General features: G+C 39.7%; 1 protein-coding gene across 2 annotated transcripts in view; it reads left to right on the forward strand.

Moving 5' to 3' along the window:
- NBAS (NBAS subunit of NRZ tethering complex) overlaps positions 1–27255 on the forward strand; it is a 331461-nt gene that overhangs the window by 210739 nt on the left and 93467 nt on the right. For both annotated transcript variants that reach the window (XM_087437126.1, XM_087437127.1), the window contains 4 exons: positions 3608–3684; positions 4071–4208; positions 16862–17091; positions 21427–21537. In XM_087437126.1, the coding sequence (XP_087293252.1) occupies positions 3608–3684; positions 4071–4208; positions 16862–17091; positions 21427–21537 (556 nt within the window). The remainder of the gene's footprint in view (positions 1–3607; positions 3685–4070; positions 4209–16861; positions 17092–21426; positions 21538–27255) is intronic.

Raw genomic sequence — 27255 nt, forward strand, 5'->3', positions numbered from 1 at the left:
CTTTGATTATTGGGTGCTCTCAGACCATGCTGAGGGTATCATGTAATATGTGATGTATGTACAGCGTAACTTCCTGCAAGTCCAAAACATTCTGAAATCTCGGACACAGAGTCATGCAATGAATCAGTGATGGACCTGAGTTTTGATCCCAGAACTTTCTGCTTCTGAAGGTGGTTTCCTTCCCTCTGTATTATCCTGTTTGATTTTGTAGCCCAGAGATTAACTGTATATTTATAGATGTTGTTTTAGTTGTTGTTCTAAAATGTACCTGGGATTTTGGTTTTATTCAGTTATGGTAAGACACCCAGACATGGAAATGATTGTCATGAAGGAAGAAGTTTATACTCAGAAACAGGAGGCATAGCATGGCATGCCACACAGGGCCACATGGGGAAGCACTTGGTCTGTCTGGAAGCAGAGGCTTGGGAAGAAAGCATGAAGCAAAAGCTTTTGTTGTGGTTTTTGTGGGAAGGAATAGGTGAGGTATGGTAGGCAAGATTGAGCAAGCTTAAGATGCATAGTTTGAGTAACTTTAGTGGACTCTGGGCTATAGGGGTGGTCTCTAGTTGTCCAGTAACTGGTCCTGGGGTGAGTAAGGCAGAGTAATACTGCTTCTGGAGTGTAAAAGCCAGAGAGAGGAGGTGGTTCAGAGTACATCATATGCTATATAAGACGTTTTGGTCAACAACAGACCACATATAGTACTATAGCCTAGGTGTGTAGTAGGCTATACTGTCTAGGTTTGTGTCAGTACACTCTATGATGTTCACCCAACAATACGTTTCTCAGAATGTATCTCTGCAGTTAGGGGAGGCATGACCGATTGGCTTTGAATTGGTTGGTCTGCGTATCAAAGGCATGCTTACAGGCAAGTTGTTTGCTATCTGTAGGAATTAGCTAGCGCTGGGAAGGACAGTCTTTCCAGGATTAGCAAGACCCGCCAAGATGTCAAAGCAACATAAAATACAGAAAATTGAAAAAAGGTTAATACATTTGTATATATGAAATAAAGTCTATGCAGATATTATTCACTGGGAACAAACATTTGTATTTTAGGGTGATTTACTGCTTGGTAAAAATAACAGTGATGTTCCTTTGGACTCCTCCCTGGGTATGATTTTTGTCACTGCTTTGAGCTCAGGGAAATTAACTGTCTATTTTCTTTCTCTTTCTGCTATAAGCTTTATATGCAATTATATATATTTTCAAGAAATGCTTGTGACCATCTTGAGAGTTGAATCTATGAAGTAATATAATTATTTTTAAAATAAACCTACTGGAATGTATATATTCGGATGAAGATTCTCCCCTTCAAAGCTATCTCCTGGGGACTAAGCATTTATTCCAACTTTCATCGTTGATCTTTTTTTGTTGTTTTTGTTTCTTGTTGGATTGTTTTGGTTTTGGAATTTCCTTCAGGGTCCCTTTTGAATATCTTCAGTGGTAGCTTCGTTTCATCCCTTGAAGTTCTTTTGGTTTTGGAAGTGGCCAAATGCACATTAAATGAAGTGAAAGATTGAGTTGATGTTATGATAAAAAAAAATTAGATCTGCCTGGAAGATAGTCAATAATGGGACTGATTTTCTTAGGTAGGCCTCAGACTGGCCCCCATCACACCTCTAAGAGGAAAGGTCCTCCAGTAGCTGGAGCAACAGCCACTCACCGAAAGTAAGGGCTCCTGAGGATTCCTTTGAAAAGGGTGGGCTACTTTTGATGAGTGGATTCAGATATGCTTGTTTGAAAATTGCCCTCTTTCGTGCATAAAGAAGGGAAATAGCTGAAGAAAATTAAAATGGGAGTGGAAAAAAACTAGGTGAACTTGCAATTGTAGGTCACCTTATAAAATACTATATAAGAAAGAAAATTAACAGGGAAGAATTATTAGTATATGAAACAATTGGATTTTCTTTCTCCAAAATAATAATCCCAAAGGACTTTTAGGCAGGTATCGAATGATAGAATATATAAGGCAGACATAAGTCAAAATGGCAGCCGTGTGTGTATGTGTGTGTGTGTGTGTGTGTGTGTGTGTGTAGTATGTAATTTCTAGACTCGTAAATAGATCTTTCTCATATAGTCCAGATTTTTCAGCAGATTAAGCATGCATGCTTTTTCTTCTGGTGTCCAAAATGTATAGCTTAACCCCTTCATTCTTCAGTTTTAATATCTTCTGGGGTACATTCACCAATCTTATACCTCTCTTTTGCTCTCATAATTGTTTGCGCAAAATTTGATTTGGGCCCTTTGCATTGTATTTGTAAATTATTTATTTGGAGACTTTCTCTTGCCCTGGTTTGTTTATTCCCAAAGGGCAGGGGCTCTGATTTTTATCTTAGGATAATGTCTGTTTCAGAGAAAGTTCTCATTGATATTTGATATTTGAATTTGGAAAATGGGCCTTGAAATGAGTAGCTTTTGATTAGAAGACATCTCTAACACAGTACAATTCCTGGGGAGGCCCGAGGCTGACTGGTGGTCCAATTTGATTCATAAGTTTAGAGAACACATAGGAAATGAGTATTTAGAGAATTGATGTTCTCCTTGTAGAGGCCTGGTGGAGAAAGCTCAGTTGTTTCCTCCGTGAATCATCCACAGGAGATTTTGAATTCTAGGTCAGCCTCTTGCAGTTCACCCGCTTATGGGTTGCTCCTCACCCACCACCATCCCCACTGCCCAGACTGTCAGCTAAGCTTAGATTATACAAATAACTTAAATTTTAGTCCAAGTAAGACACAATTAGGAAGGTAAATCTTCTGGAAAAAAATTATATGGTATATTTCCAAAGTCAAATATTATTTCCTTTGGATTATCCACATACTGTTCTGCTTCATTAGTGCAGATCGCGACTGTCTGTGTTCTTTACAAATAAAAGATTTACGTTGTGATTACATGTGACTACCTGGTATTTGTCCCTAAAACCTAAATGAATGGAATGCCGCCTGGTTAATACAACCTGCATGTAAACACAGACTTTATTGGTGGTGTACTCTCTTTTATTAAAGCTATGACAGTGACAGATTATTGCTTATGTGAAATTTTTTGTGGAAAAGTTAATGGTTGGGATATTTTAAGGTATTATATAATCAAAGCAAGAGACTGATTTTCTTTTTGTGGAGTGTGATGAAGAGGGGTGTTCTTGGAAGAAACAAAACCATATTATCATCATTGTAGTAATCAAAAGATTTATCCAGTGTGCACTCACAGAGCTCTTCTGTTGCTCTAATCTTTAGTACTCATATGGTCATCTTCCACATTAGCTGTCACTGATATGCATAGTTTATCACACAACCTGGGTCTTTAAAACCAAAAGATCAGCTGTAAGAAACCGTCCTCACTGATCTCTTTGCACTTACTCTTTGCAGCTGCACTAACAGGATTTCCTCATGTTGGCATAATTTGTCTGAGTTAAGGCAAAGTTACCATTTAACATAGTTTCGTCTGATCTGTATTTCGATGGTACTAAATAGACTTTCTTAAAAGGTCTTAAAGAGTCTTCTGAAGCTAATTATCTGTGGAAATTATATAGGACTAAAATCATGGCACTTAGTAGCTATGAATGTCATATGAATCCTCAAGTAAAATAATGCAATTTTTTTTCTGCATTTAGTTCTCTTGCAGCTGGCAAGTGATGCTTTACCAAATGACATGACCCTGGCTCTCGCTTATCTCCTTGCCTTACCACAGGTAAGCTTACCCCTACCAAGAAAGAAGGACTTGAAAACGAATAAACTAAAAATCTATACCGGGGATTTTCATCAGTAAAATTGTTTATTATAATTGTTTATTTTATATACATATATACTTGTATACATACATACATACATGTATATACGTGTAATGTTAATCCTACGATATTAGCTGAAATGTTGATTTTAAATCTACTTTTACATGTATGGGATCTGCCTTTATAGTGTCTTCTGAATTTTAATGTTGTCATATTAAGTTGAGTTTGAGTGGATCTGATGGAAACTTTGAAACAAAATTCTACAGTAATGACTAGAAATGTATTGGTTTATGATGATCTTGTTAATTTCTTTCAACTGAGTCTGTTCTGTCATGTTGCCTCCTAGATGTTAGATGCAAACAAGTGCTTTGAAAAGCAGTCCCACTCTGCTTTATCTCTCCAGCTGGCAGCATATTACTATAGCCTACAGATCTATGCCCGATTGACTCCATGTTTCAGGGACAAGTGCCATCCTCTATACAGGGTGAGTCCTCATGGTTTCCACCTTATTAATGAGCAGAGTTAAAGCTTTTCTCTAGTAGGTAAAACATGTGTCTACGTCTTTGGAGAGACTGATCCACTTTGTATCCAGAAGGCATTCCCAGTGACTGACAGCCCTTGCCTTTTTCTGTGTTAGATGTAGTTGCTTTTCCAGGCATCAGTAAGAGGTAGAGTTTCTAATATTTATTGTAAATGACGATTCTTCCTCTAACTTTTCTTTCATTTACTTTGTTTTACAAAGTTTTAGGGAAGGCTAAAATAATAGGAGAGGAGAAATGGAGAATTGGCTTTTTAATTCACTGCCTGAAAGGAAGATGGCTTTGTCTATTTAGGACAGTCGGCAACATAATTCTTTGAGCAGTGCTGTACTTTTATTTATTTTTAACTCAGAGATATGAGAGTAGTAATGATACAGGTGAAACGTATTGGGTCTACTTGCCGCCAAGCTTCAGACAACTTTTATATAACTCTATGTTTAATTTCTGAGCTACAGCACTTAAGCATGGCCTCAGGTTACACGTGCCTTCTTTTGTGGACACCAGGACATTACAGATGCCACTGGAAAATCAAAGCCCTCCAGGTTTACTTATGTATAGTGTCTAGACCAGTGTCTAGACCACTATTACTGGTGTATAGACCAGTTTTAAATTGTCAGCATTGGGAAATTATCTACTTTTCATGCTAGATCATTTTAAGAGATTTACCACTTTAAGAGTAGATAAGCAAATAAATCAGACTTTCAAATCTACTATACGTACAAATCCAAGGTCCAAATTTTATTGAGGCAGGATTCTTCCTCTCCTAACCCAAATCAGACTGTAAAGAAATAATTTCACGTGTGTATCAAAGTTCTAGCTGCCTTAGCCATCTAAAACATATCCAAGAGCCTGTAAGTAGGTGAAAAATTCCATTTGTGGCAAAATCCATGGCTTTCATTCATCAATTTTTATTTAAAAAGAGGAAGAGGAGTGGGGGGGCATCCACAGCGCAGGCTGATCTCCCAAGGGCAGCATCATTATTAGGTGTGTTGTTCTTAGGCATAGTTTTGTTATGATGACATGTGGCCAAGAAACAGGAATGTTTTCTTGTTCTTAGCCAGTTAATATAAGGTATTACTTTATTTGGGGAATTATGAATTTTGCTTTTGATAGCTACTGCTGCTTTGTCCCGTTAGTTTATTCTATACTCTAGTAATTTTCTTTTGTTTGTTTTATATCTCTGGTGTGTTTTTATGTGAGATTAGAAATTGACCTACTGTGTTATAAATTGAGGAAATGAAGTGATTGTATTGGTGGAAGTGTGGCAGGTTTATTTTTGGAAGTGTACTTAACGTCTTTCTTCTTACCTTCAGTTGGGTGGCTGGTAAAGAGTGTTTATGGCATGTTTGCTGGTGTCTGCTTCTAAATACCGTTATCTTTTTATTAGTGCTGTGTATATAAACAAGTACCAAATAATTTGCTCGAAGACTCCAAATGTGTTGAAATGCAATGAAGCTTTACTTTAACCAAAAAGCATTGTGCCTTGTTACAAACTTGAATTTTTTTCCCCAACAAGTCAAATGTGTCCTCAAAATGTATTTGACTGAGATTTCTAAGTGGATACCATTGAGATGGGATCCAGTTGCTGAGATGGTGTCTCTCTCTTTTGTTTCCGCGTATGTAATCTGTGTTAAGGTCATGCTGCGTGCCTAGTACTGTGCTCCCCCTTTCATGGACACAGAGGATCGAAAGGCCGCTCAGTCAGTCAGCTGGTCTATCACTAAACCTCCGTGAGCACCTCACGTGTGCCAGAGTCGCCTGCTGAGTGTGTATGTGAAGATGTGGAGATAACTATGGCCTGCTGCCTGACCTCAGTGAACTCGCTGCTTACTGTAAATCTGTATAAGACAGTGATATAAACGTGGATTAGAGGAGCTGTGAACAGGAGGACTGAAAACGTTACAAGACAGACCACAAGTTAAAACTTCTAAGAAAGCCAAAAAACTTGCTGCAGAGCCACAGTTTGGCCTGTAATCTTGTTTCATTTCCTAAAAATCTTAATTAACGTAGTCCTCCTGGAGGAATATTCTCGTACAAAAATAACAAATTTTTTCCTGATTTCTCTGATAGTAAATTAACTTTGTATCAAAAATTAAAAGTCTCAAATCATGTACTGTTTGTGAGAGAGATAAGTTAGGAGAAAACCATTACATTCCATCCCAACTTTTGTATCTGGCCATCTCTGTTCCCTACCTCAGATACCACAGTCGCTTTATAAGAAATGCTATTTAAGATTTCCACAACTAAAGGAGGCAAAGAGATAAAGTAGAACATTGAAAGATAAGGGTTAGAAGTAAAGGTGTGTCCATCTTGGTTTCTTCCATGTTCCCAGCAATTCTTTTCACTTGATAGAAAGTGTGTGTATTTTATTTCTAGTTCTCATATTTTGTATATCCTTTCATCGATTCAGCATTTGTTGAGTACCTACTATGAAGGACGTAGGGCTTGGCATTGTAGTATGAAGAATAATGAGACTTGATTCCTGCCCCCTTTTACCCTTTAACCCAATTTCTGTTTCTTCCTTCCAAGAGTGTCAGCCCACCGTCACTGCCCTTTAACTCTTGGTCTTTTTCCTGTCATCATTTTCCTATCAAACTGTCCTTCCCTTGAAAGATAACCCTTGCAGCTCTCCTGTCTCGCCCTAGCCCTTGGCCCCTGATTCTGGTTGTTAGACTACTCACCTACCCTGTGGCGTGGTTCGTGACACCTGTTGCCATTCTCTTTCTGGGCTCAGCAGTATAAGGCAGCTGCTGTTCAGGGTCTTCGCTTCAGGAAGCAGCATCATATCCTAGCGGGAATAGAAGCCAGTACAGTCCATGTGGCCCAGTGGTGATGCCTCCGCACATGATATCTAACTCCTCGGCTGCTCCAGACAGAAACAAATGTGCCCTGCAATAGCATTAAGATGGCACATGGCCAGGTCATGAGCCAGCTAGTTCTCCAATGACTTCTTGGCAACTCTGTGGAAAATGTTTGGTTGTTAGTTTGAGAGATGAAATGAAGAGTTAGAAAGTATCTAGGATTTTTTTTCACTTCAAGATGTATAGACATTCTGAAACTCTTCCAGATGTATCTATTAAGAAGGAGTGGGGGAGAGTTTAACATCTCTCCAGTTGTTTTCTCCTCTCTACCCCACGTCCTCACCTTGATTCAGTCTTCCATAGTTCTTCACCTAAACTACTGTAATAGCCTCTTAAACATCACCCTATCTTTATTTTTGTTACTTTTATATCTTTTTCCAAGCATCTGTCAGAGTAGGCTTTCTCAAATGGAGGTCTAGTCTTCCTGTCTTCTGCCTGAAATCCCTCCTTGGTTCCCTATTGCCCCAGCAAGGTCTGAAGGTCCCCCATGGTCTGGCCTCTGTCTCCTTCTCCAACTTCATCTTCCTTTGCTCCAGCCATACCAAGCCACTTAAATTTCTCAAACACCCTGGGTGTTCTCTGTTTCCTTGTCTTCAGACATGTTGCATCTATGCCTGTAATGTTTTCCCCCTCCATTTCTTTGCTTAGCTGCTTGGGTCAGGTGTTACCTCACCCAGGCATGGTTCCTGCCACTGCCGCCCTTCTGTGGTGCTCCCAAGCTGTGTTGGGTGCTCCTCCGTGTGCTTTTGTACTGCCCTGTACTTACCTCAGAGCACTTATACTCTGTTATTTTGAATTTTTATACTTTTCTTCTCACTAGATATGAGCTGTTTGAGGCCAGTGTCTGTGTTGTGTTTATTGGATTTCCCAATGCTTAGAGCAGGGCTTGAATATAAAGGGTAGTAAACACAGTTCACTGGGTAGATTACTGAAAATTAATGAATATTCTTCAGTACTTATGAAATAATTGAATTATGTGTGTGTTCATCAAATATTTATCAGGTGACTCTTTTATGCCAGGCAGTGTTCTAGAGCTTGGGGAAACACTAGTGAACAAAGTATTTAAAACCCTTGCCCCTTTGGGACTTACATTTTACTGGGAAAGGGGCACCATAAACAAAATAAATAAATGAAACATATACTATGTTAGATGGTGATAAGACCTATAAAAACAAAAAGCAAAAGATAAGTGTGTGTCTCTGTGTGTGTGAAGAGTACAATTTAAACAGGCTCAGAGGAGGCCTCCAGTGAGAAGGGGACCTTGGAGTACAGACAAAAGGACAAGCGCAGCACCTTGCAGATGCGTAGGGGAAGAGCATCCAGACGGGACATAGCAGTAACAAAGTGTTGAAGTATCGTGGTGCCCGTCACGGGTACTGTGGTAGTGTCTCACAGAGCATTTGAGATAGTATTGAAATTTTACTATTTAAAATTCAGGGCATAGGGAAAATGATAGAAGTGCAGTCTGTGACCAGACTTCATGGTGATCGGATAGGGTCTCTTCTCTCTGGCTAAGAAAGTGTCTGGAGGGGGTGTGACAGCAACAGTCAGCTTAGGGGCTTGTTTTTTGTTTTTTTTTTTGTTTTTTTGAGGAAGATTGGCCCTGAGCTAACATCTGTTGCCAATCTTCCTCCTTTTTTCCTTTTTTCTCCCTGAAGCCCCCAGTAGATAGTTGTATGTCATAGTTGTACATCCCTTTAGTTGCTCTCTGTGGGATCCTGCCTCAACATGGCTTGATGAGGTGTGCCTAGGTCTGCGCCCAGGATCCGAACCGGTGAACCCGGGGCCACCGAAGCAGAATGTGCAAACTTAACCGCTATGCCACCGGCCCAGCCCTTAGGGGCTTGTTTATAGGAGTTGTCAGTGAACAGTAGAAAGATCAGACTAACTCTAAAAAGGCGTTGGCTGTCTTAAAGTACTTTTCAATATTCGTTCTGCCATTTGATCCTTTGAGCAATTTCATTTTGCAGAAGATAAGACTCAGAGAAATTTGGTTACTTACTCAGAGCGACTCTGGTAGAAAGTGACATCCTGTGACTCAGGGCTCCTGATTCCAGGTTTGATCTGCTTTTTGTACTTGGACACGCTGCTGCTCTAGCTTTGTTTCAGAAGAAGCTGGTCACTGTGTTTGGGACCTGAGTGATCTCTGGCGTGCAGGTCTAAGGGATCATTCCAAGCAAGATGTTTTCTTGTGTTCTGCTGTGGCCACTGGGTAAAATCTAAACTCCTGTATATGGCAGGGAAGACCCTCAGTGAACTGGCTGGCTCTTCCTTAACCCCCCAGCTGTGATCCTGACACTAGCTGTTTTGAAGTTTATGTTCTAGCTGCTCAGAATTTATATTTCTCTGAATTTAACATCCTTTTTCACACCTCTGAGCCTGTGCAGATGTAATCTCCCTGCCTGAAATACCCCCTTCTTCTTCCCACCATCAATAGATAAGTCTGAGCTCAAAGGAGCCCCCTGTGAAGCCCTCTCTGGCTCCTCAGCAGACGTCGGCCTCCTCCGTCTCTCACTGCTCTTGTATAGATGCCCTTTGGAGCAGTCTTTTGGTGTATTGTGGCTAATGCACATCTGTCTGCTCTCATGTGGTGATCTTATTTGAGAACAGGAATCCCGTCTACCTCTGAATCCCCAGGACCTCACCCACTGTAGATCCTCAGGACTTTTTATTGACATGTAAGTTCAGGAATCATTTCAACTGCTGAGTTAGGACAGCCTTCAGGCTTCAGTTTTGCAGTTTTGAGCCCTGACTCTCTTGGATTTGAAGGAATCATGGATGGGCACAAGAGCTGGATGTTTTAAGTACGTAGGAGTCTTTGACTACCTAATGGCTCATTATTTGAGTCTTTTCAGCATCTTCCTCTGCATGAAATAGCACTATTGACTTTGGAATTAAATATGACAAACTCCTGATGAATCATCGTGGAAATTGAAATCAAAGTGGTTTCAATTTGTTGCCTACACATAATAACACTCAGTGAAGCTTAGCGTTCACTCAGTTGTCAGTTCAACTTGTTTCTATTTCCACGGTCTTTTCACATTTTCTCTTTCCACCCACTGTAGTTCTGAGCTACAGGAATGATAAATTTAGGTAGATTACTAGGTTTGAATAAAAGTATTGATATAATTTGTGGGGTTATTTCTGATAAAAGCCCTGTGCATCTTGATGGGAAGCACCATCCTGAGCCAGCCGGCGGAGGCTCCTGGAACTCAGCAGCTCCCCTAAACGATCTTTGGAGCAGTCCACCTTGCCTTCATTTTTCTTTTTAGTGATATATAATGATGATTGGCAAATGATCAATTGGAGAGAATTTCTTCTTCTAGTATTTGTCCTAATTAACTTGTTTTTATGTTTAAAAGCAATAATACATGCATGGCTAAAAAATTCAAATGGTGAAAATGGTATACAATAAAAAGTCAGTGTTTCATTTTGTATCCTTCCAGAAATAGTTTATGGATATACATATTTATATAACAGTTTTTTATACAAATGTGAGTAAACTATACATTGTTCTATACCTTGATCTTTTTTCACTTGTATCTTACCTTTATAATTTTTGTAAATGCATCTTGAAGTGTAGTCTTTCTAGCATTCTTTTGAAAAAGTTTCAGAAGATAAAATCAGTTAAAAATGGAAACTTGTCTTTTAGTTTTATATGCTAAAGAAGCAAACCCAGCAGGGGATGAAATTAAAAACTTTATGGTAAACTATTTCTAAAATGTGTTTTTTTAAGCTACTAACTGAAAATACTAAGTAGAAAATTATCTCAAGCAAATCACAACCCTAGAGGGGAAACACACCACCTGTTTAAAACTTTCCAAACAGTATTACCAAGAAATGGAGGCTACTAAACCAGAATGGATTTATTACCTTTACTAGTAAGCAGTAGATTAAGTCATGGAGCATTCGGTTGTCATGAATATTTATGCATATTTTGTTTTTACAGGGACTTTACTATATTATTTAAAGAAATCATATTTTATTCACTGCCCCCCCCCAAGAACTGCCAAGTTTTGGGAGGAAAAAATAGAATAATTTAACTCAACACACTTTCTTTTTTAAATTTTTATGTTATTAGTCTTTGCAGCCTGTGATGTTTTGCAATATCAATTTGAATACTGAATATGGAAGATTTTGGAACTACCTAAAAAGACCTTCAGAACTTCTTAAAGGCTAAAAGCCTTCATACTCATGGATCATGTCATTGAAACGGAGTGGGAAGAAGCGGGAGAGAGGTTTGAATGTACTCTACACAAAAAACTTAGAGATTTTAGGTGTGAGGCTACTAGGTGAGGGGCCAGAAGGCTTAACTCACTGCCTTGCTGCAAGACGACAGCCAAAGATTCCTGAAGTGCAGATAGACATCTGTAAAACCGCAACAGCAGTCTCCCGTGCACATCACTGGATTGGATGAGGGTCAAATGAAATTCACGTGAAAATACTTTAGAAACTTTATTGTTATACACTTGTGGGGGTGAATGAATATAGGTATGAAATGATGTGTTGGAGTGAGTAGAGGATGCTCTGGAATATTTTGAAAGAAATTGTGATAAGCTCAGGGGAAGAATTCTTATTAAAATTTAAATCAGATATTGGAAAGAATCATGACCAGTGAAGTTCCTTGAGGAAGGGTTAGAAAGTAGTAGTGATAATGATAAGAAAATAATTTGTGTAGAGGGCTAGAACTTACAACATATTCCTCCCTCTAGTTTCATTTAATCTTTATGAAGACACTATAAAGAAGAAATTGCTTCAATTTTAATAATGGAAAACCTGAAGCTAAGGAAGGAAGAAACAGTAATGCAGGTTCTTTCATGCCAGGTCATATGTTTTCTCCCCAGAACTAATTTTCCTTTTTCTTGGAAGCCTTTGTGAATTCTCTTCTCAATATTATTTTTTACACAATAAATTGAAGTATTGAAAATCTTCCTATACACTTAACAAATATTTGATGATCCATAACTTGAAGACACTTAGAAACTTATCATCAAGGAATTAATAGAATGCCCCTATTCACTACTTTATTAGGACAGAATTTTAAAAGGAAGTATATTTATATCAAGGGGTTGAACAGGAAATAATATTCTTGCTCATGATTCTAAAACTCTCTTTGTTAACATTAGAGAAGAAAAAATGAAAGGCTTAGAAATACAACTCAAATCAGATATCTAGTTGAATACCTACCTTTATGTGTCCTCTCTGGTCATTTGTATTTATACACGTGTGTGTATATGTATAAAAGGGATGAGAGGAAGAATATGTGTGAGAAAAAGTCAATGTGGATATAATGTAGAGTGACAGCATTGAATCTCCATCATTGAAAATTGATCATTTGTAAAAGGACTCTAATGCCAAGTCTTTTTAACATTTGGTAGGAGCTTTGTATACACTGGTCTCATTAAGACCCTTATAATTTTAAGAGATACCTCTCCCTGCATACCAAATATAAAAGGATGGTTCTTGGGAGGCATTATGCTTGGGAGTCATAGCGCCACTCTGCCACTTACCCCAAATGGCATTAGTCAAGTCATTCACCTCCTCACGTATCTGTAAAATAGAAGATACTAGTAGACGCCTGTCCCATAGGATTGTTAGTATTAAATGAGATTCGGTTCATGTAGGTTTAGCACTGTGCCTGTTTCATACTGAAGACTGAAATATTAGGTATTAGTTCTTAAATATTTCTTAGAAAGGTGAACATATTTGATGTACAAAGAATATGAAATAAAAATTATTGACAGAGGGGCTAGACAATTTCTACTTTGTAAAGGAACAGAGATTCAAGTTGTTTAAACTGCGTAGGAATCTGTTGTCCATAACTTGTTGCTCTGAAATTATAATTTTAACGAAGAAATCTGTTCTGAATATTTAGTGGAGGTATAAAGGAGATGAGATGTAGAACTTCCCAATTCCACACCTGGAGGGATTTATAAGGGTTTATTTTATTTTCGTGTTTGAATTCTTATATGTTCATAGGATTTTAGTCCTAGAAAGGTGATCATTTGGTGATGCTCCTTTGTTTTACATCTGAAGAAACTGAACCCCAAGAGTCGAGAGAGGGGATTAATTGCTCCCTCTGTGGAGTTCCCAGCATTCTGGGTGTGTGATTCTATAATGGTGCTTATATTCACATGCCTTCTGTGAATTGTTTATGTATACATCTTTGTTAATCACTAGTTTTTAATTCCTTGTGAGTAAGCTCTGGGTCCAATTTGCTTTCGTATAGTAATGGAGAAAAGAGTGCTTTAAAATACCTCTCTTTATTGGTGCCTCACAACAAACCGTGAGGAGGGTGTGCTTATTGACTCTTTTATAGGTGAGGAAACAGAGATATGAAGTAACTTGCCCCAAGATGCTTCTCTGCTAAGTAAGGGAGCTGGAATATAAACTAGTACTACTGACTAAAAGCCACTACTACTGTTCAGTGTGTCTCCCTTTTACCCCAGACCTGATTTGTGCAAGACTCCACTGTGCTCTGGAAAAGACAAATTCACGAAGTACACATGATTTCTGCCATCCAGAAGCTATAATTTAATATTTATAAGAAAATGCTGTGTAAATTATATTATATAATAGAGGTACAGTTAAAGTGTGTTTGCCTTTGAGTAAATTCCATAATCACTTTCATTTTTGGAGCCCCTACTCCATGCCAGGCCCTGGTTTGTGTATTTTATATATATTGTCTCTTAGGCTTCTCAAAGCCATGCAAAGCTACATATCATTATTGCCATTTTATAAATGAGACAATCAAGTTCATAGTTGTTGTCACTTGTACAAGGTCATCCAGTTAGTAACTTCCGCGTGTCCATGCGTATTTCACTATGCTATCATTGTTTTCATTGGCAAAAGGAGAGAATAGATTCTTTTTGCCACATATGAAAATGAAGGTTGTACATGGAAACTTGAAACTTTCTGTAGGATGAAGAAAATCCTATCTAAATGTTAGTAATTATACTTATTATTGCTATGTGCTACCATTTTGGAGCTTTACTCTCTATCTGGTCTTGGGATTTGTTTCATAAATAGTATAAAATACAAAGAGAACAGAAATGAGGAGGTGTTATACTATTGAGGTCAACAGCAAAGTTTGTAAGCTACTCTCCCGGTACAGATACCAAATCCTTGAGATGCCAGAAAACAAAAAGTAAAAAATGAATGTGGAGCAAAAACTGTGAGAAATCCTTGGGAGAATGAAGGTGGTTGATTCCGTGAGTAGGGAGTGGGAAACAATAGCCTGGTAGAGAGGGGCACACAGAGAGAGGCTGGATGGTTATAGCCTCTTCTTCAAAGTGCATTGGGCAATTTCAGGCTGAGGGCTTTAGTCTGAAACTACAGGGTCAGAGTATATGTGAAAAAAGCCTTCTTTGTTGTTTCGGTGAACATGGGTCTGCTGATGGAGTGCAAAACTGGGGCACAAAGAGCTCCGTGAAAGAACAACTACAGAAGAGCTCTCCTGCCACCCTGAAATCCTGGTTGTTGGACATTTGCTCTCACTTGCTCTACTTCTAGGCAGAAAAGTGCTAACCAGATGAGGCATGAGAAGAGCAGGCACCAGCAGTGCACATGCAGGATGCAGAGCAGGTATAGATGGGCTGGCTGGCCCCTGAGCAGCATCCCCATACCAGATAACTTCAGAGGTGGCTTTGCCCGTGGTAAAGCGATTCAGGGTGGTGCCTCAATGGCTTCAGTCAATAAGTAGAAAGGGGGTTGAGTTAAATGTCAGCTGTAGAGGCACTAAGAACGGAGGCGTGGGATTCGTTTTTTGCCTAAATCCATTGCCAGAAATACTGTCCATTTGCAGCTGATTCCTAAATCACTTCTAATTGCAATTAGATTTGCTTTATTCACTCCATCTTTCTATTTGGTCTTAGCCACCTAGGCCTTAGCACATACTCTGCTCTTTCCTGGAATTTGCCTCCCTATTTTTTGCTGGCCTTTTTACTACTGATACCTGAGTAGTTAGCCTGGGCATTAACTCTTCCAAGAAGACTTCTGGAGACTTGCCCAAGTCCCACACCTCTGTACTCTCATAGCACCCTGTGCTTACCAGTATCACATCATTTTACATTTGTTTGCTTGATTGCCTTTCCTAATAGACTGCATTCTTGAAAGGGAAGGTCACATCTTTTTAGTACATCACCTGGTACATAAGAGGTGCACAAAAAATATTTGTTGAATGAAAGCTGGTCTTATAGCTTACTTTGAAGAGTTACTTTTCTTTTTTTTTTTTACAGTTTTATTTATTTATTTTTTTGTGAGGAAGATCAGCCCTGAGCTAACATCCATGCTAATCCTCCTCTTTTTGCTGAGGAAGACTGGCTCTGAGCTAACATCTATTGCCAATCCTCCTCCATTTTTTCCCCCTGCCCAAAGCCCCAGTAGATAGTTATATGTCATAGTTGCACATCCTTCTAGTTGCTGTATGTGGGACACGGCCTCAGCATGGCCGGAGAAGCAGTGCGTTGTGCGTGCCCAGGATCTGAACCCGGGCCGCCAGTAGCAGAGTGCGCGCACTTAACCACTAAGCCACGGGGCCGGCCCCTGAAGAGTTACTTTTCAAACCCAAGTCTTTTGACTTGAGACACGTATCTATGGTTTTTGAGAATAGGCCTCAGTGTATGCATAGAAGTAGGGAAAAAAATTCAGTATAAAAGGTTGATTTTTTTCTCAAATCCACCTGCTGGAATCCAAGAAGATTTCTTTAATTGGTTTTTATCTATACTCCCAGATTGTTCCTTAATAAGATCAAGAGAGAGAATGTCAGGCTAGGTTTGGTAATATAGACTCGACGTTGACAAATCTCCTGTGTAGCTCAGAATAATGGCTTATACATTAGAAATGCTGACAGCTTACTATAATTAGGTACATTTCTGAGAACCAAAGGTAGATTCTGGAGTTATTTCCTAATTTGTTTATATTAAAATATATACCATGTCTTCCCAATAATTGGGAGTGATTGAGTTAACTGTTGTTCAAGTATTAGGCTCTCTGTTAAGTAATTCCAAAATCATGGCTGAGCTGCTATTGCTTTGTTGACACCCAGACCAATTTTAATATACATAAATGTGGCCATTTAATCATTTATTTTGGGTTCTGAGTTTTGTTCTATTTGAATAGTTTTATTGTTGTTAGAGAAGTGGCTAAGAATTATAGAACAGTATCCCATTGAGCCCCAAATTGAGCAGAGTAAAAATTGGTTGGATGCTTTCTTATGCAACTAGAAGTGTTTATGACTTCAGGAACAGGAATGGATTTTTTTCCCTAACTTACCCCCAAAGAAAACACACTTCTACTTAGCTGTCTAGGCATTTATAGTGGGGTTGTTGAACTGCAACCTTGTTATTGAGAGCACTTAGATGGTGGTTCAAAGAAAATTTATCCAGGGGCAATGATGACGAAAATTACTTCCAGGGTGAATTATTACAAATGATCAGGTAATTGAGGAACAAATCTGATATAGGACGATGGTAGTTGAAAAAGCAAGCGTATATTATTTTTTAAGTGAGTGGAGATTTTTGAAGTTGAAGAACAGAGCAGGAGTCCAGAAAACTGCTTCTAGACTCAGTTCTGTGTCCTGCCTTTGTGGTCTGCAAAATGTGCCACCTCTGCAGCTGACTTCTCAGGGTGGTTGTGAGCCTTGATTAAATGGCAACAGTGCGAAGGGCCAAACAGGTGCCCAGTGGACATGGTCTTCCTGTTGTTACTCTTTTTTTTGTTATTGTTGTTACCTACAGGCTGATCCTAAAGAGCTAATCAAGATGGTCACCAGGCACGTGACTCGATGCGGACGTGAAGCCTGGCCCGAGGATCTTGCTTCCCTGACTAAGCAGCTGCACCACTACAACGAGCGTCTGCTGGACTTCACTCAGGCTCACATCCTTCAGGGCCTGCGGAAGGGGGTGGATGTGCAGCGGTTTACTGCAGACGACCAGTATAAAAGGGAAACTATCCTTGGTCTGGCAGAGTAAGGGATGCCTTTGTCTCGTAAAGGGATGGGTTTAAAGTGTAAAAGAACAAGTTGAATTATCAGGACTGTTAATCACAGTCCTTTGAAGATTTACATTCATGGTTACTGTAAACAGGGCTTCCGCTACTTCTTCCGATTGTGTGAGGAGTGTGTGTGTCTTCCCAAATGGATCAGTAGATGCAAACAACGTTTTGAGCCCGTGGATTTAAATAGTAAGGACAGGATTTATTTAAAAAAAAAGTTTCCCATGATTTTGATATCCCAATACCAAGATTATTACCGTGTTAGAGGTGAATAGGGTAAATTTAAAAGCAAGATTACCTTTTATTCCTGGCTGGAAATCGCACTTTTCAAACTACATGGCAGTTTAATTTCTTCACTATGTTAAAAATTAGATACAGCTGACCTAATACCAGAGGAAGGACCCAGTGTTGTGGGTTCAGGGCACCTTTATCTGTCCTGGGTTTCTAGAGAAAGAAGAGCTAACTGGCTCTAGCAGTCTCTTGTCAGAGGCCTGTAGCAGCTGTCACGTTTTCCCCTTCGCTTACCCCTTTGAAGAGAAGAGCAAGCCCTGTGTGAGATGGCAGTGCCGTGCAAGGCCCAGCGAGAAGATTTCCTTTCTTGGTATAGAATTCCCCTGGGTTGTAATACTGGTCTCCAGTTTTTTAGATCCAGTGAGTTCAGATCAAATGAGAATTACTTACATGTCAGGAGGTGGGATAGTGGAAAAAAAAAAAAAAAAATACAAAAAAGAAGAAGGTGGGAAAGTATGTTCACCCACAATGGTTATTATTATTAAGTAGAGGTTTTTTGTTGTTGTTGTTGTGTTTTTTTGGTCAGGAAGGCTAGCCCTGAGCTAACATCTGCTGCCAATCCTCCTCCTTTTGTTGAGGAAGATTGGCCCTGGGCTAACATCCATGCCCATCTTCCTCTACTTTATATGTGGGACGCCTGCCACAGCATAGCTTGATAAGTGGTGTGTAGGTCCACGCCGGGGATCCGAACCCACGAACCCCAGGCTGCAGAAGTGGAGCGTGCAAACCCAACCACTGCGCCACTGGGCTGGCCTCGAGGTGTTTTGTTTTTAACACCACAACTTGTGGAGTGCTTACTATGGGCAAGGAAGTGTGTTAGGTGCTCTGTAAAGTTTATTTTATAAACATCTTTTAATCCTCAAAGATAACCCTATGACATACATGTTGTTATCCCTGTTTTATAGCTGAAGAAAGTGAGGCTTAGGGATATTAAGGAACTGGCCCAAGTTTACCTAGGTGATGAGGATCACAACTCGGATTTTAACCTTGATCTGTCGCGTATCGAAGCCGTTGCATCTTCACCACAGCACCAGGTGCCCTCCCCCGCACTGCTTGATCGCGTCCTCAAGGAAGCATTGGCCTGCAATTCAGTCTAAGCTTCCTGCCTTTGAAACTAAGGTTCACTTGTGCCTAGATTTAATGGTTATTCCTCTCTCCTGATAAGTTTCTTTAAAATAACAAAGATAGTCCTGGTATGTGCTATTTTTCAGCATTATTATTTAAATCTTTAAGAAAGTGGCAAAGTAGCCTTGGTATTCTGTAAGAATTTCATATTAGCCTGGGCTTCTTTCCTTCTACAAGATACCCCAAATTCTCTTTAGAGTAAGGCAGGAAAGAGAGAGATCAAAGAAAGATAGTAGGAACAGCCTATAGCGAGATTCAGTTAAGAAGGGAAATATGAGTATCTTTTCTCTTGCCCTCTGTTCTCCTGGAGGTTCATAATTTCATAGAGTCATTTAATGTCCAACTTGAAAGTAACTGAAGAGATCATTTAATCTAACCTCCTCACTTTTGGAAGAGGAATCTGAGAACCAGAGAGCTCGGAAGAGTTGTTCAAGCTAACACAGCCAGGAGTTGAGCCTGGGCTTCGTATTTCCAAGTCCAGTAGGCTTTTCCTTTGGGCATTTGGTAATCCTCGGTGCCATGCTTATGATTTCTTAGAAGAGGGTTATTGTGCAGAATAAAAGTTTACAAGATAAGGCATGTAAACTTTTACATTTTGCTAGGGTTTTTGTCCTTTATTTTCTTTTTTAAGTATCTGGCTAGCATATGCTATTTGAAGTATATCCTGGAGGACAAATACATGCTTTTGATAAATATATAATAGAATCTTCTCCACAATCTGTTGCTTAGAAAAATAGAACAGTCTTTGGATGGCTTATTTAAAATGTCTCCAAATGTCCATGGGTTTTCTGAGTTAGTAGTACTGTTTGGAGATGGGATTTTAGTGTCTTACATACAAGAATTGTTGAAGGACATACTTCCTCCTGTTTTGCAGCTCTACCTTCAGTTGTACACAACATGACCATTCTTTATTTGTTAATCATATATTCGTTTTAATGGCAGTTTTCTGTAAGTGCATTATATCTGTCCTTTATTGTCTGTATATCTTAGATAATACATTCTCGACGGTTAGTCAGGGTAACTTTGAAGAGGGCATAACATAGTTTGGTTTCTTCCCACCTTTATCAAGTGATAAAGATATCAATACTTAATGAGCATGTACTTGGTGTCAGGCAATATGCTAGTCTCTTGTAATAGAAAGGATGAATTGCTAATGGTCCCCTTTCTCAGGAATTCTCCTTCCATCATGTGGAGGTAGAGATTCAATAAATACTTTAAGAAATAATTTTAAATTGACAATGACCTAATAATCCATGTGTTGACAGACTTAATCCAACCATTGGCCTCTTTTGTATAGTCCCTGAGCAAAGAATGGTTTTTACATTTTTAAAAGTTTGTGGAAAAACAATAAAAAGAAGAACATGCTGCAGAGACCATATGGCAGCAAAGCCTAAAAGATTTACTATCTGGCCCTTTACAGAAAACATTTGCCAGCCCACAGCTAATCAAACATATAAATATCCTAGTTTCCTTAGCTAGGGTAAATATAGTCTTAGCAGTATTACTTAATAATAACATATTTCATTCCTGCGTCTGTGATTTTGCCCACCATTCTTCCAAGAATTCCATCATACAGTTCTCTACTTCTGAGAAATAGAGATCCTGCAATAGTCTCTCCAAAATGGCCTCAATATGGGTGCTCTGGACCAGAATTCCTTATATGCCTAGAGATTCTCAAATCTGGTCATGCCATTCCCTGGTTTAAACCTTCCGCTGGCTCTCCATTGCCTGTAGGATAAAGTACAGGTCCTGTAGCAGCCTGAGGACCCTATACATTCCTAATTGTGACCCCTCTTTCTACCTTCTCTGTCAGAAGGCCATCTGTCTCTTCTCCCTCTTTACGACCTCTGCTTAGTTAATGGTTGTTTATCCTTCAGTCTTCAGCTCCAACTGGTCATTCTCTCATCTCTATTCTCACAGTATTTTGTAGTCTTCTCTTTTAGGATTGCCACCATTGTATTTAATTACTAGTTCACATTTCATATTCTCCACTAGACTGTGTGGAGTTCTGTGAGTTCCTCAAGAAATGTCTTGTTTGTTTTTATATCCTAAGCAGCTAGCACAATACCTGGCACAGTATAGAAAATATAAAAGTTTGTTGAGTGACTAACTGTGCTTTCTCAAAATATCTACCCATAAGGCAGGGATGCATTTCCTTTGCACTATTTTTTTTTTTGGTGAGGAGGACCAGCCCTGAGCTAACATCTGATGCCAATCCTCCTCTTTTTTGCTGAGGAAGACTAGCCCTGGGCTAACATCCATGCCCATCTTCCTCTACTTTATATGGGACGCCGCCACAGCATGGCTTAACAAGCAGTGCGTCGGTACATGCCCGGGATCTGAACCAGCGAACCCCAGGCCACCACAGCAGAGCGTTCACACTTAACCTCTTGCGCCACCGGGCTGGCCCCTCCTTCATGCTGTTTTTGACTATAGGCTCTAGTGTCTAGACCAGAATTTTTTTCACCTCAGTACATTTTGGCCTGGAGAATTCTTTGTTGTGGGAGGGCTGTTCTGTGCATTGTAGGGTGTTCATCAGCATCCCTGATCTCTACTCACTAGATGCCAGTAGCACTCTCCTCCTCCTCTCCCACTGTGACAATCAAGAATGTCTCCAGACATTGTCAAATGTCCCCTGGGGGACAAAATCACCCTCAGTTGAGAACCCCTGGTCTAGGCAATTCCTTGGTCAATTTCAATGTACCACAGTGAAAAAGGAGCGTTAAAATTCCTTAGAAGTACTTTTCCTGAATTACTGTGAAATGTCTTATTAAGGACCATGCTGACTGAACCCCTCTCAGCTGCAGAGCAATCCTGAAGAACATTTTCTTTGCTGATTAAGGTAATGTGTTTCTTTCTCTCCCTTCCCTTTGGCTGATGGACATTCTTGAAGAACACTTGAGGAAAACGTCTACAGTATTGCTCTTTCTCTGGCACAGCGTTACAGTGTCTCCCGTTGGGAAGTTTTTATGACCCATTTGGAGTTCCTATTCACTGACAGCGGGTAAGCACACAATTCTTGTGTAAGTTTATTTTCATGTCTTTGTTTTCAGAGTCTATCTTAGAAGAATCTTGAAGTTGTAAAGTACAATTTCATTTTTCCTTTTGAGCTATACTAGACCAGCAGTATCTTGGTACCTTCTCTCGTTATACATCTCTGATACACCAATATCCTAACAATAGTCTATTAGTTTTTGTTTTTAGTAATAATAGTGCTGAGTTAGATACTTTAATATTCATTCATTTGTTCAAAGGCTTTTTTTGAGAATCTGTTGTGCACTAGGTGCAGTGTTAGGTACTAGGGTTACAGTAGTGAGCAAAAGCAGGCATCCCAGCTGTCTTGGAACTTATAGTCTAGTGTGGGAGACAGGTTATAATTGAATATGACATAAGCAAATGTGAAATTAAAATTGTGACAAGGACTGTTAAGAGAGCCCAATTAGGAGATTTGGCATAGTTAGGGAAGGCTCTTCTGAGGAAATAACGCTTGAGCTGAGACCTAGATATTGAGTCAAAATTAACTACACTACAAAGAGATGGGAACCCTTTTCTAGGGAGACAAAACAGTTAAGTGAAGAGCCCTTTGACAGGAAGGAACATGATGAATCTGAGGACCTATCAGATGGACAGTGTGGTGAGGCCCGGAAGCGTCTGGGGAGCACAGTACGAGATGGGGCTGCAGAGAAGCCTAGAAGCCAGAAAATGCAACAAGACTGAGCAGAGGCCCTATCAAGGGCCTGGGCTTTTTCCTAAGAGTAGTAGGAAGCTCTTGAAGGATTTTGGCAAGGAGAGGGAGATAATATGATCTGATTTGCATTTTGATAAGATCGCTTTAGCTAGCCTGTTGAGAAAAGACTTTAGGGAGGCCAGTATAAACATACAAAGACCAGTTAGGGAGCTATTGTAGTAATAGACTGCGTGACATGTGACCATAGCTTGTAGTAGAGTTTGGAAAGTACAGAAGGAGAGGTAAGAATGGGTTTCAGAGATATCTAGAAGGTGAAACAGATAGTAGTAAATAAATTAATTCATAAGAATAAACAAGATATGAAGGTGAGTGAAAGGAGAAGGGTCAAGAATCATCTTCAGGGTCCGGCCTGGTGGCGCAAGTGGTTAAGTGCACGAGCTCTGCTGCAGCGGCCTGGGGTCCGCCGGTTGGCATACCGGGCGCACACCGACGCACTGCTTGTCAGGCCATGCTGTGGCAGGTGTCCCATATAAAGTGGAGGAAGATGAGCATGGATGTTAGCCTAGGGCCAGTCTTCCTCAGCAAAAAAGAGGAGGATTGGCAGATGTTAGCTCAGGGCTGATCTTCCTCACAACAACAACACAAAAGAATCATCTTCAAGATTGTACTTGGTCCCCCTGTTGGATGGTGACATCATTCACTGAGACAGGGAACACTAGTTAAGGACAAGGTATTTTGAGGGGAGGGTGAGAAAAAGGCAAGAGAATAGAGAAGTTACACACATTGAAATGCCCAAGAGGAAAGGTCAAGTGGGCAGTGGATCTCGTAGATCTAGAATTCACAGGAGAAAATGGAGCTGGAAACGCTCATTTGGGAGTCACAGACAGACAGATGACAAACAAGCAAACTGTTGTGGGTGTGCTTTGGGATAGAATATAGAATGAGAAAGGAGAAAGACTTAAGACAGACCTCGAGGACCTTTCACAATTAATGTAGAGGAGGAGCTGCCAGCAAAAGGGCCAAAAACAGAGCACCAAAGAGAGGCAGAAGGCAAAACAAGGGAATCTTGTGCTGGGGAAGCTGTGGGAAGAAAGAGTGTAAAGAAGGGGAGGGAGTGTTGAATGGGGTCAAATCCTGCTGAACGGTCAAGAAATGCTTATAATTTAGCATCTTTAATTTTTATTAATCACTTTGAAATTTTAACATCTACATTTTAAGTATTTATGGACTCACTTTATGGGTGATAGTGCTATCTATGATAAATATTGCACTGACTTCACCATTTTTGAGGCACAGTAATATGTTCAAATAAATGTTTCTTATGATATGCATGTTGGAATCTTAAAAAATATCTTGACATTTTATTAAATATCTTTTTCCTTTCATTGACTGTTACATAAAAGGATGTCGTATCTGTACAAACAAGATGCTTCGTTGGTCTCTGAATATATTATAAATTATCAGGCAATTGAGTAATGTGCAAGCCTGTTCACGGCATATCGTTATACCTGATAGCAGTGTGATTATGCAGATGCACAGCAATTACTAAAGCAGGAAATCATTACCTCCTGGCGTCCTTGCTTGTGAGAGACAAAACACCTCATATTGATTCGGAATGCGGCGTTGGTGCTCCCTGGTCTTTACTTAAATGACTGTGGTTTGCCTTACTATTTAATCAAACTTGGTAACACAGGTATTAGAAATCAGCTTTGTTAATACAATAGAAACTGCCCAACATTTACTTGTTGAGTCAATGCCAATGGGAAGTTAATAGGTCAGAATTACAGGGAAAATAATGGTCTTTGCCTTAGGGTTTTGTTTTACTATTCCTTTAAAAAGTCATTTTCCTCCCAGAGTCAATTTCCCTATAATTTTACATTCTTGCAAGAGCGAGTTATAGCTGTGGGGGGGCGGGTGGTGGTGAATAAACTATAGCACATTTACCTTTTTCTGAATTGAAACAGAAGATACACAGAATGTATGCCTGAGGGTTGCTGTTGCTCATAGTCAAGCTTGTGTCCAGTATGCCACATTGTAAAGAATTCTAACTTCTGGCCTTCTGTTCCATCTCCTCCTCCCTTAAAGAAGCCTGAATTGGTTGAGGAGTTAGTGTGAGAATAGTTAGTGTACGGAAAGGGGATTTAAGGTAACTTTGCTTATTAAAAGTATGTCATAATATTGAAAATTAAGATAAATAAAAATTCAAGACCAGGAAAAATCCATGTTAGAGTAGGAGAGTTGGATATAGATATTCAAGTCATGGGTCTGTTAATACTGAGCCATACGTTTGGTTTTGATTTTTCTTTTGGCCTAAGGGGAAAAGAGATCATGACCGAGACTGATTTGCATTGTGCATAAAAAGAATTCTACCAATCCTAAAAATGCAAGAACCAATTACTAGCATTTACCAAAATGGAAGCAGTTCCTTCCATATGTCTGCAACTTACCTTTCCCTATTGTGATCCTTAGGGCCACTCTTGCCCAAAATAGTCAGAGCCCCTGACACTGGCACAAAACATAAGCTAGAAGATCCATTTTGGCCTGTTTCTGTCCAGTGGAAAGTGCTCATGCTTTGAATCATGCAAATCTGGATTCAAACTCGGGCTCTGTGACTTCCTGCTAATGTGCTCTTGGTAGACAAGTTGTTTTATCCCTCTTTGCCTAAATTTCCTTCTCTGCGAAATGAGTATTCTTATTCTATTTTGCAGAACTGCTGTGAGATTGAAGAGATTTATATAAAAGACCTGACCTGTAGTAGGTACTCAAAAAAAGAGTAGCTGCTATTGTTAATTCTGAAAACAGGCCGGATTTACTGAATCCGTCCTGTGACCACTGTTAGCCCAGTATTGCACATCTGATTTTTGAACAATTATTTTTGAAGCCAATATGGATATCAATTGTAAGGTATCTGCTGTGTGAGAAGTAAATGAAATGACATAGTGCTTAGCGTATAATAAACACTCAATAAATGATGCCTGTTACTATTTCTGTGCTGTGGTGTCTCTTAAAATATTTCTTTTCTTTCCTTTTTTTTTTTTTTTTTGTGAGGAAGATCAGCCCTGAGCTAACATCTGTGCCAATCCTCCTCTTTTTGCTGAGGAAGACTGGCTCTGAGCTAACATCTATTGCCAATCCTCCTCCTTTTTTTTCCCCAAAGCCCCAGTAGATAGTTGTATGTCATAGTTGCACATCCTTCTAGTTGCTGCATGTGGGACGCGGCCTCAGCATGGCCGGAGAAGCGGTGCGTCGGTGCGCGCCTGGGATCCAAACCCGGGCCGCCAGTAGCGGAGCGCACGCACTTAACCGCTAAGCCACGGGGCTGGCCCTAAAATATTTCTTTCTAGAGAGGTAATAATATGAGACTGTATAAACCAGTCAGAATTGAGATTTTATGAGAAATTAAAAGGCTTAAGTGGTCAGAGTTGTTCTTATGGAGGAGATGAAGCGTGTTCCCATAGCCTTCCATGTCACCACTCTGTTCATGTAAAACGCCCTGCAGAGGAACTCACCGTGACAAGAGATAGACTCTGAGATACTCATTATTGATCCTCTCATCAACTGTCTAGGTGACCTTGAAGAGTTAAATTCCATTTTTCAGTTTACAAAGACACTTGGCTAAAATGTTGGCAAAACTGAAAAATGCCATGATCACGTTGACTGCGTTTTCCCTGTGTAATCACATATTCAGCTGTCAGGCCGCACTATAGATCAAGTCTTCCACATCAAGTTCGTTCTGAGGCATTTGTGTGGTAAATACCTTGGACTGTTTCCCTCAGGGAGGAGTAGTTGTAACTTAGAGGGTAGAATTGTCTCTTTCCACAGGAATCAGTGGTGGAGCCCTGTTCACCCATGACCACAGTCATTAACTGGATTCATAGATCTTCAACTTTTAGGATTAGTCTTTGGGGAAAATACCTGGAAGTTACTGCCTCTGAACTATGAGAGCCCCTATCCCATCCCTTTGTTCTCTCTCCCGCCTTTCCCAACAGCCCTCTCCCTTCTCCCACTTCCACTGGCCTTCTTCCTCGTCCGTTCTAAGTATTGCTTTCAGTCAGCTGTGGAATTGTATTATCACTCAATCGCAGATTGAGTAAAGAAAAATGCGTTTAAATAAATGTGTTTTCCTATACGAATTTAAGTCATAGTTGCACATCCTTCTAGTTGCTGCATGTGGGACGCGGCCTCAGCATGGCCGGAGAAGCGGTGCGTCGGTGCGCGCCTGGGATCCAAACCCGGGCCGCCAGTAGCGGAGCGCACGCACTTAACCGAATTTAAGTCCTTTCAATACATGCTGTTCTTGAATTACATTTTTGGGTGATTGACAACTTGAAGCCATTACAGAACAGCTTAATCATGGGATTAGTACTAATAATTTATTCCTTGTGCCTTGGGTACAACTAATGCTAGTTTTTTCCTGCAGTTAATCTCTGAAAGTTAAATATGCACTATATATGCACTTGTATATATATCGGCTGTTATATATTTTATAGCTAAAACTTGTATCAAGTAAAAGCACTTAAACAGTTTTTAAGGGTAATCATTAATTTGATTAGTGAAAAGTCCACAGTAGTTTCATGGTATTTCTTCCTGCTCTCTTGAATGTGAGTTCTTTAGAATTGTTTTCCAAGCAGAGATTTCATTTCTTGTTCCAAAGGAAAGATAACAACTTCTTTCAATGGAAACTATTAAAATGGGTTATTGATAACTGGTAACTGGCGTCTACAAAAGATCTTAGCACATTGTAATTTACTGAAGAGGGAGGTTTTGGTATTTATCAAGTGTCAGTAAAGTGATTCCAGTATCTCTTTTGACAAGATAATTGGGTAAAATTGCACATTGGGCAAACTGAATTGTAGGCACAGAAGAATTAAGTGGATGGGCAAAGGGGAAAGTAATGTTGATTGAGAGAGTATGTTCAGAATCAAGTCAAACACAGATGAACTAAAACCGTTATGATTTAGTCATTGTCCATTTTGTCGATGAGTGTGTTGTGAATACTCTGTTTATCAGGGTGTTAGGAATGAAGTATGACAG

This window comes from Ceratotherium simum, chromosome 11, assembly GCF_057802395.1.
Source record: "Ceratotherium simum simum isolate JZ-2026a chromosome 11, ASM5780239v1, whole genome shotgun sequence".
NCBI lineage: Eukaryota > Metazoa > Chordata > Mammalia > Perissodactyla > Rhinocerotidae > Ceratotherium > Ceratotherium simum.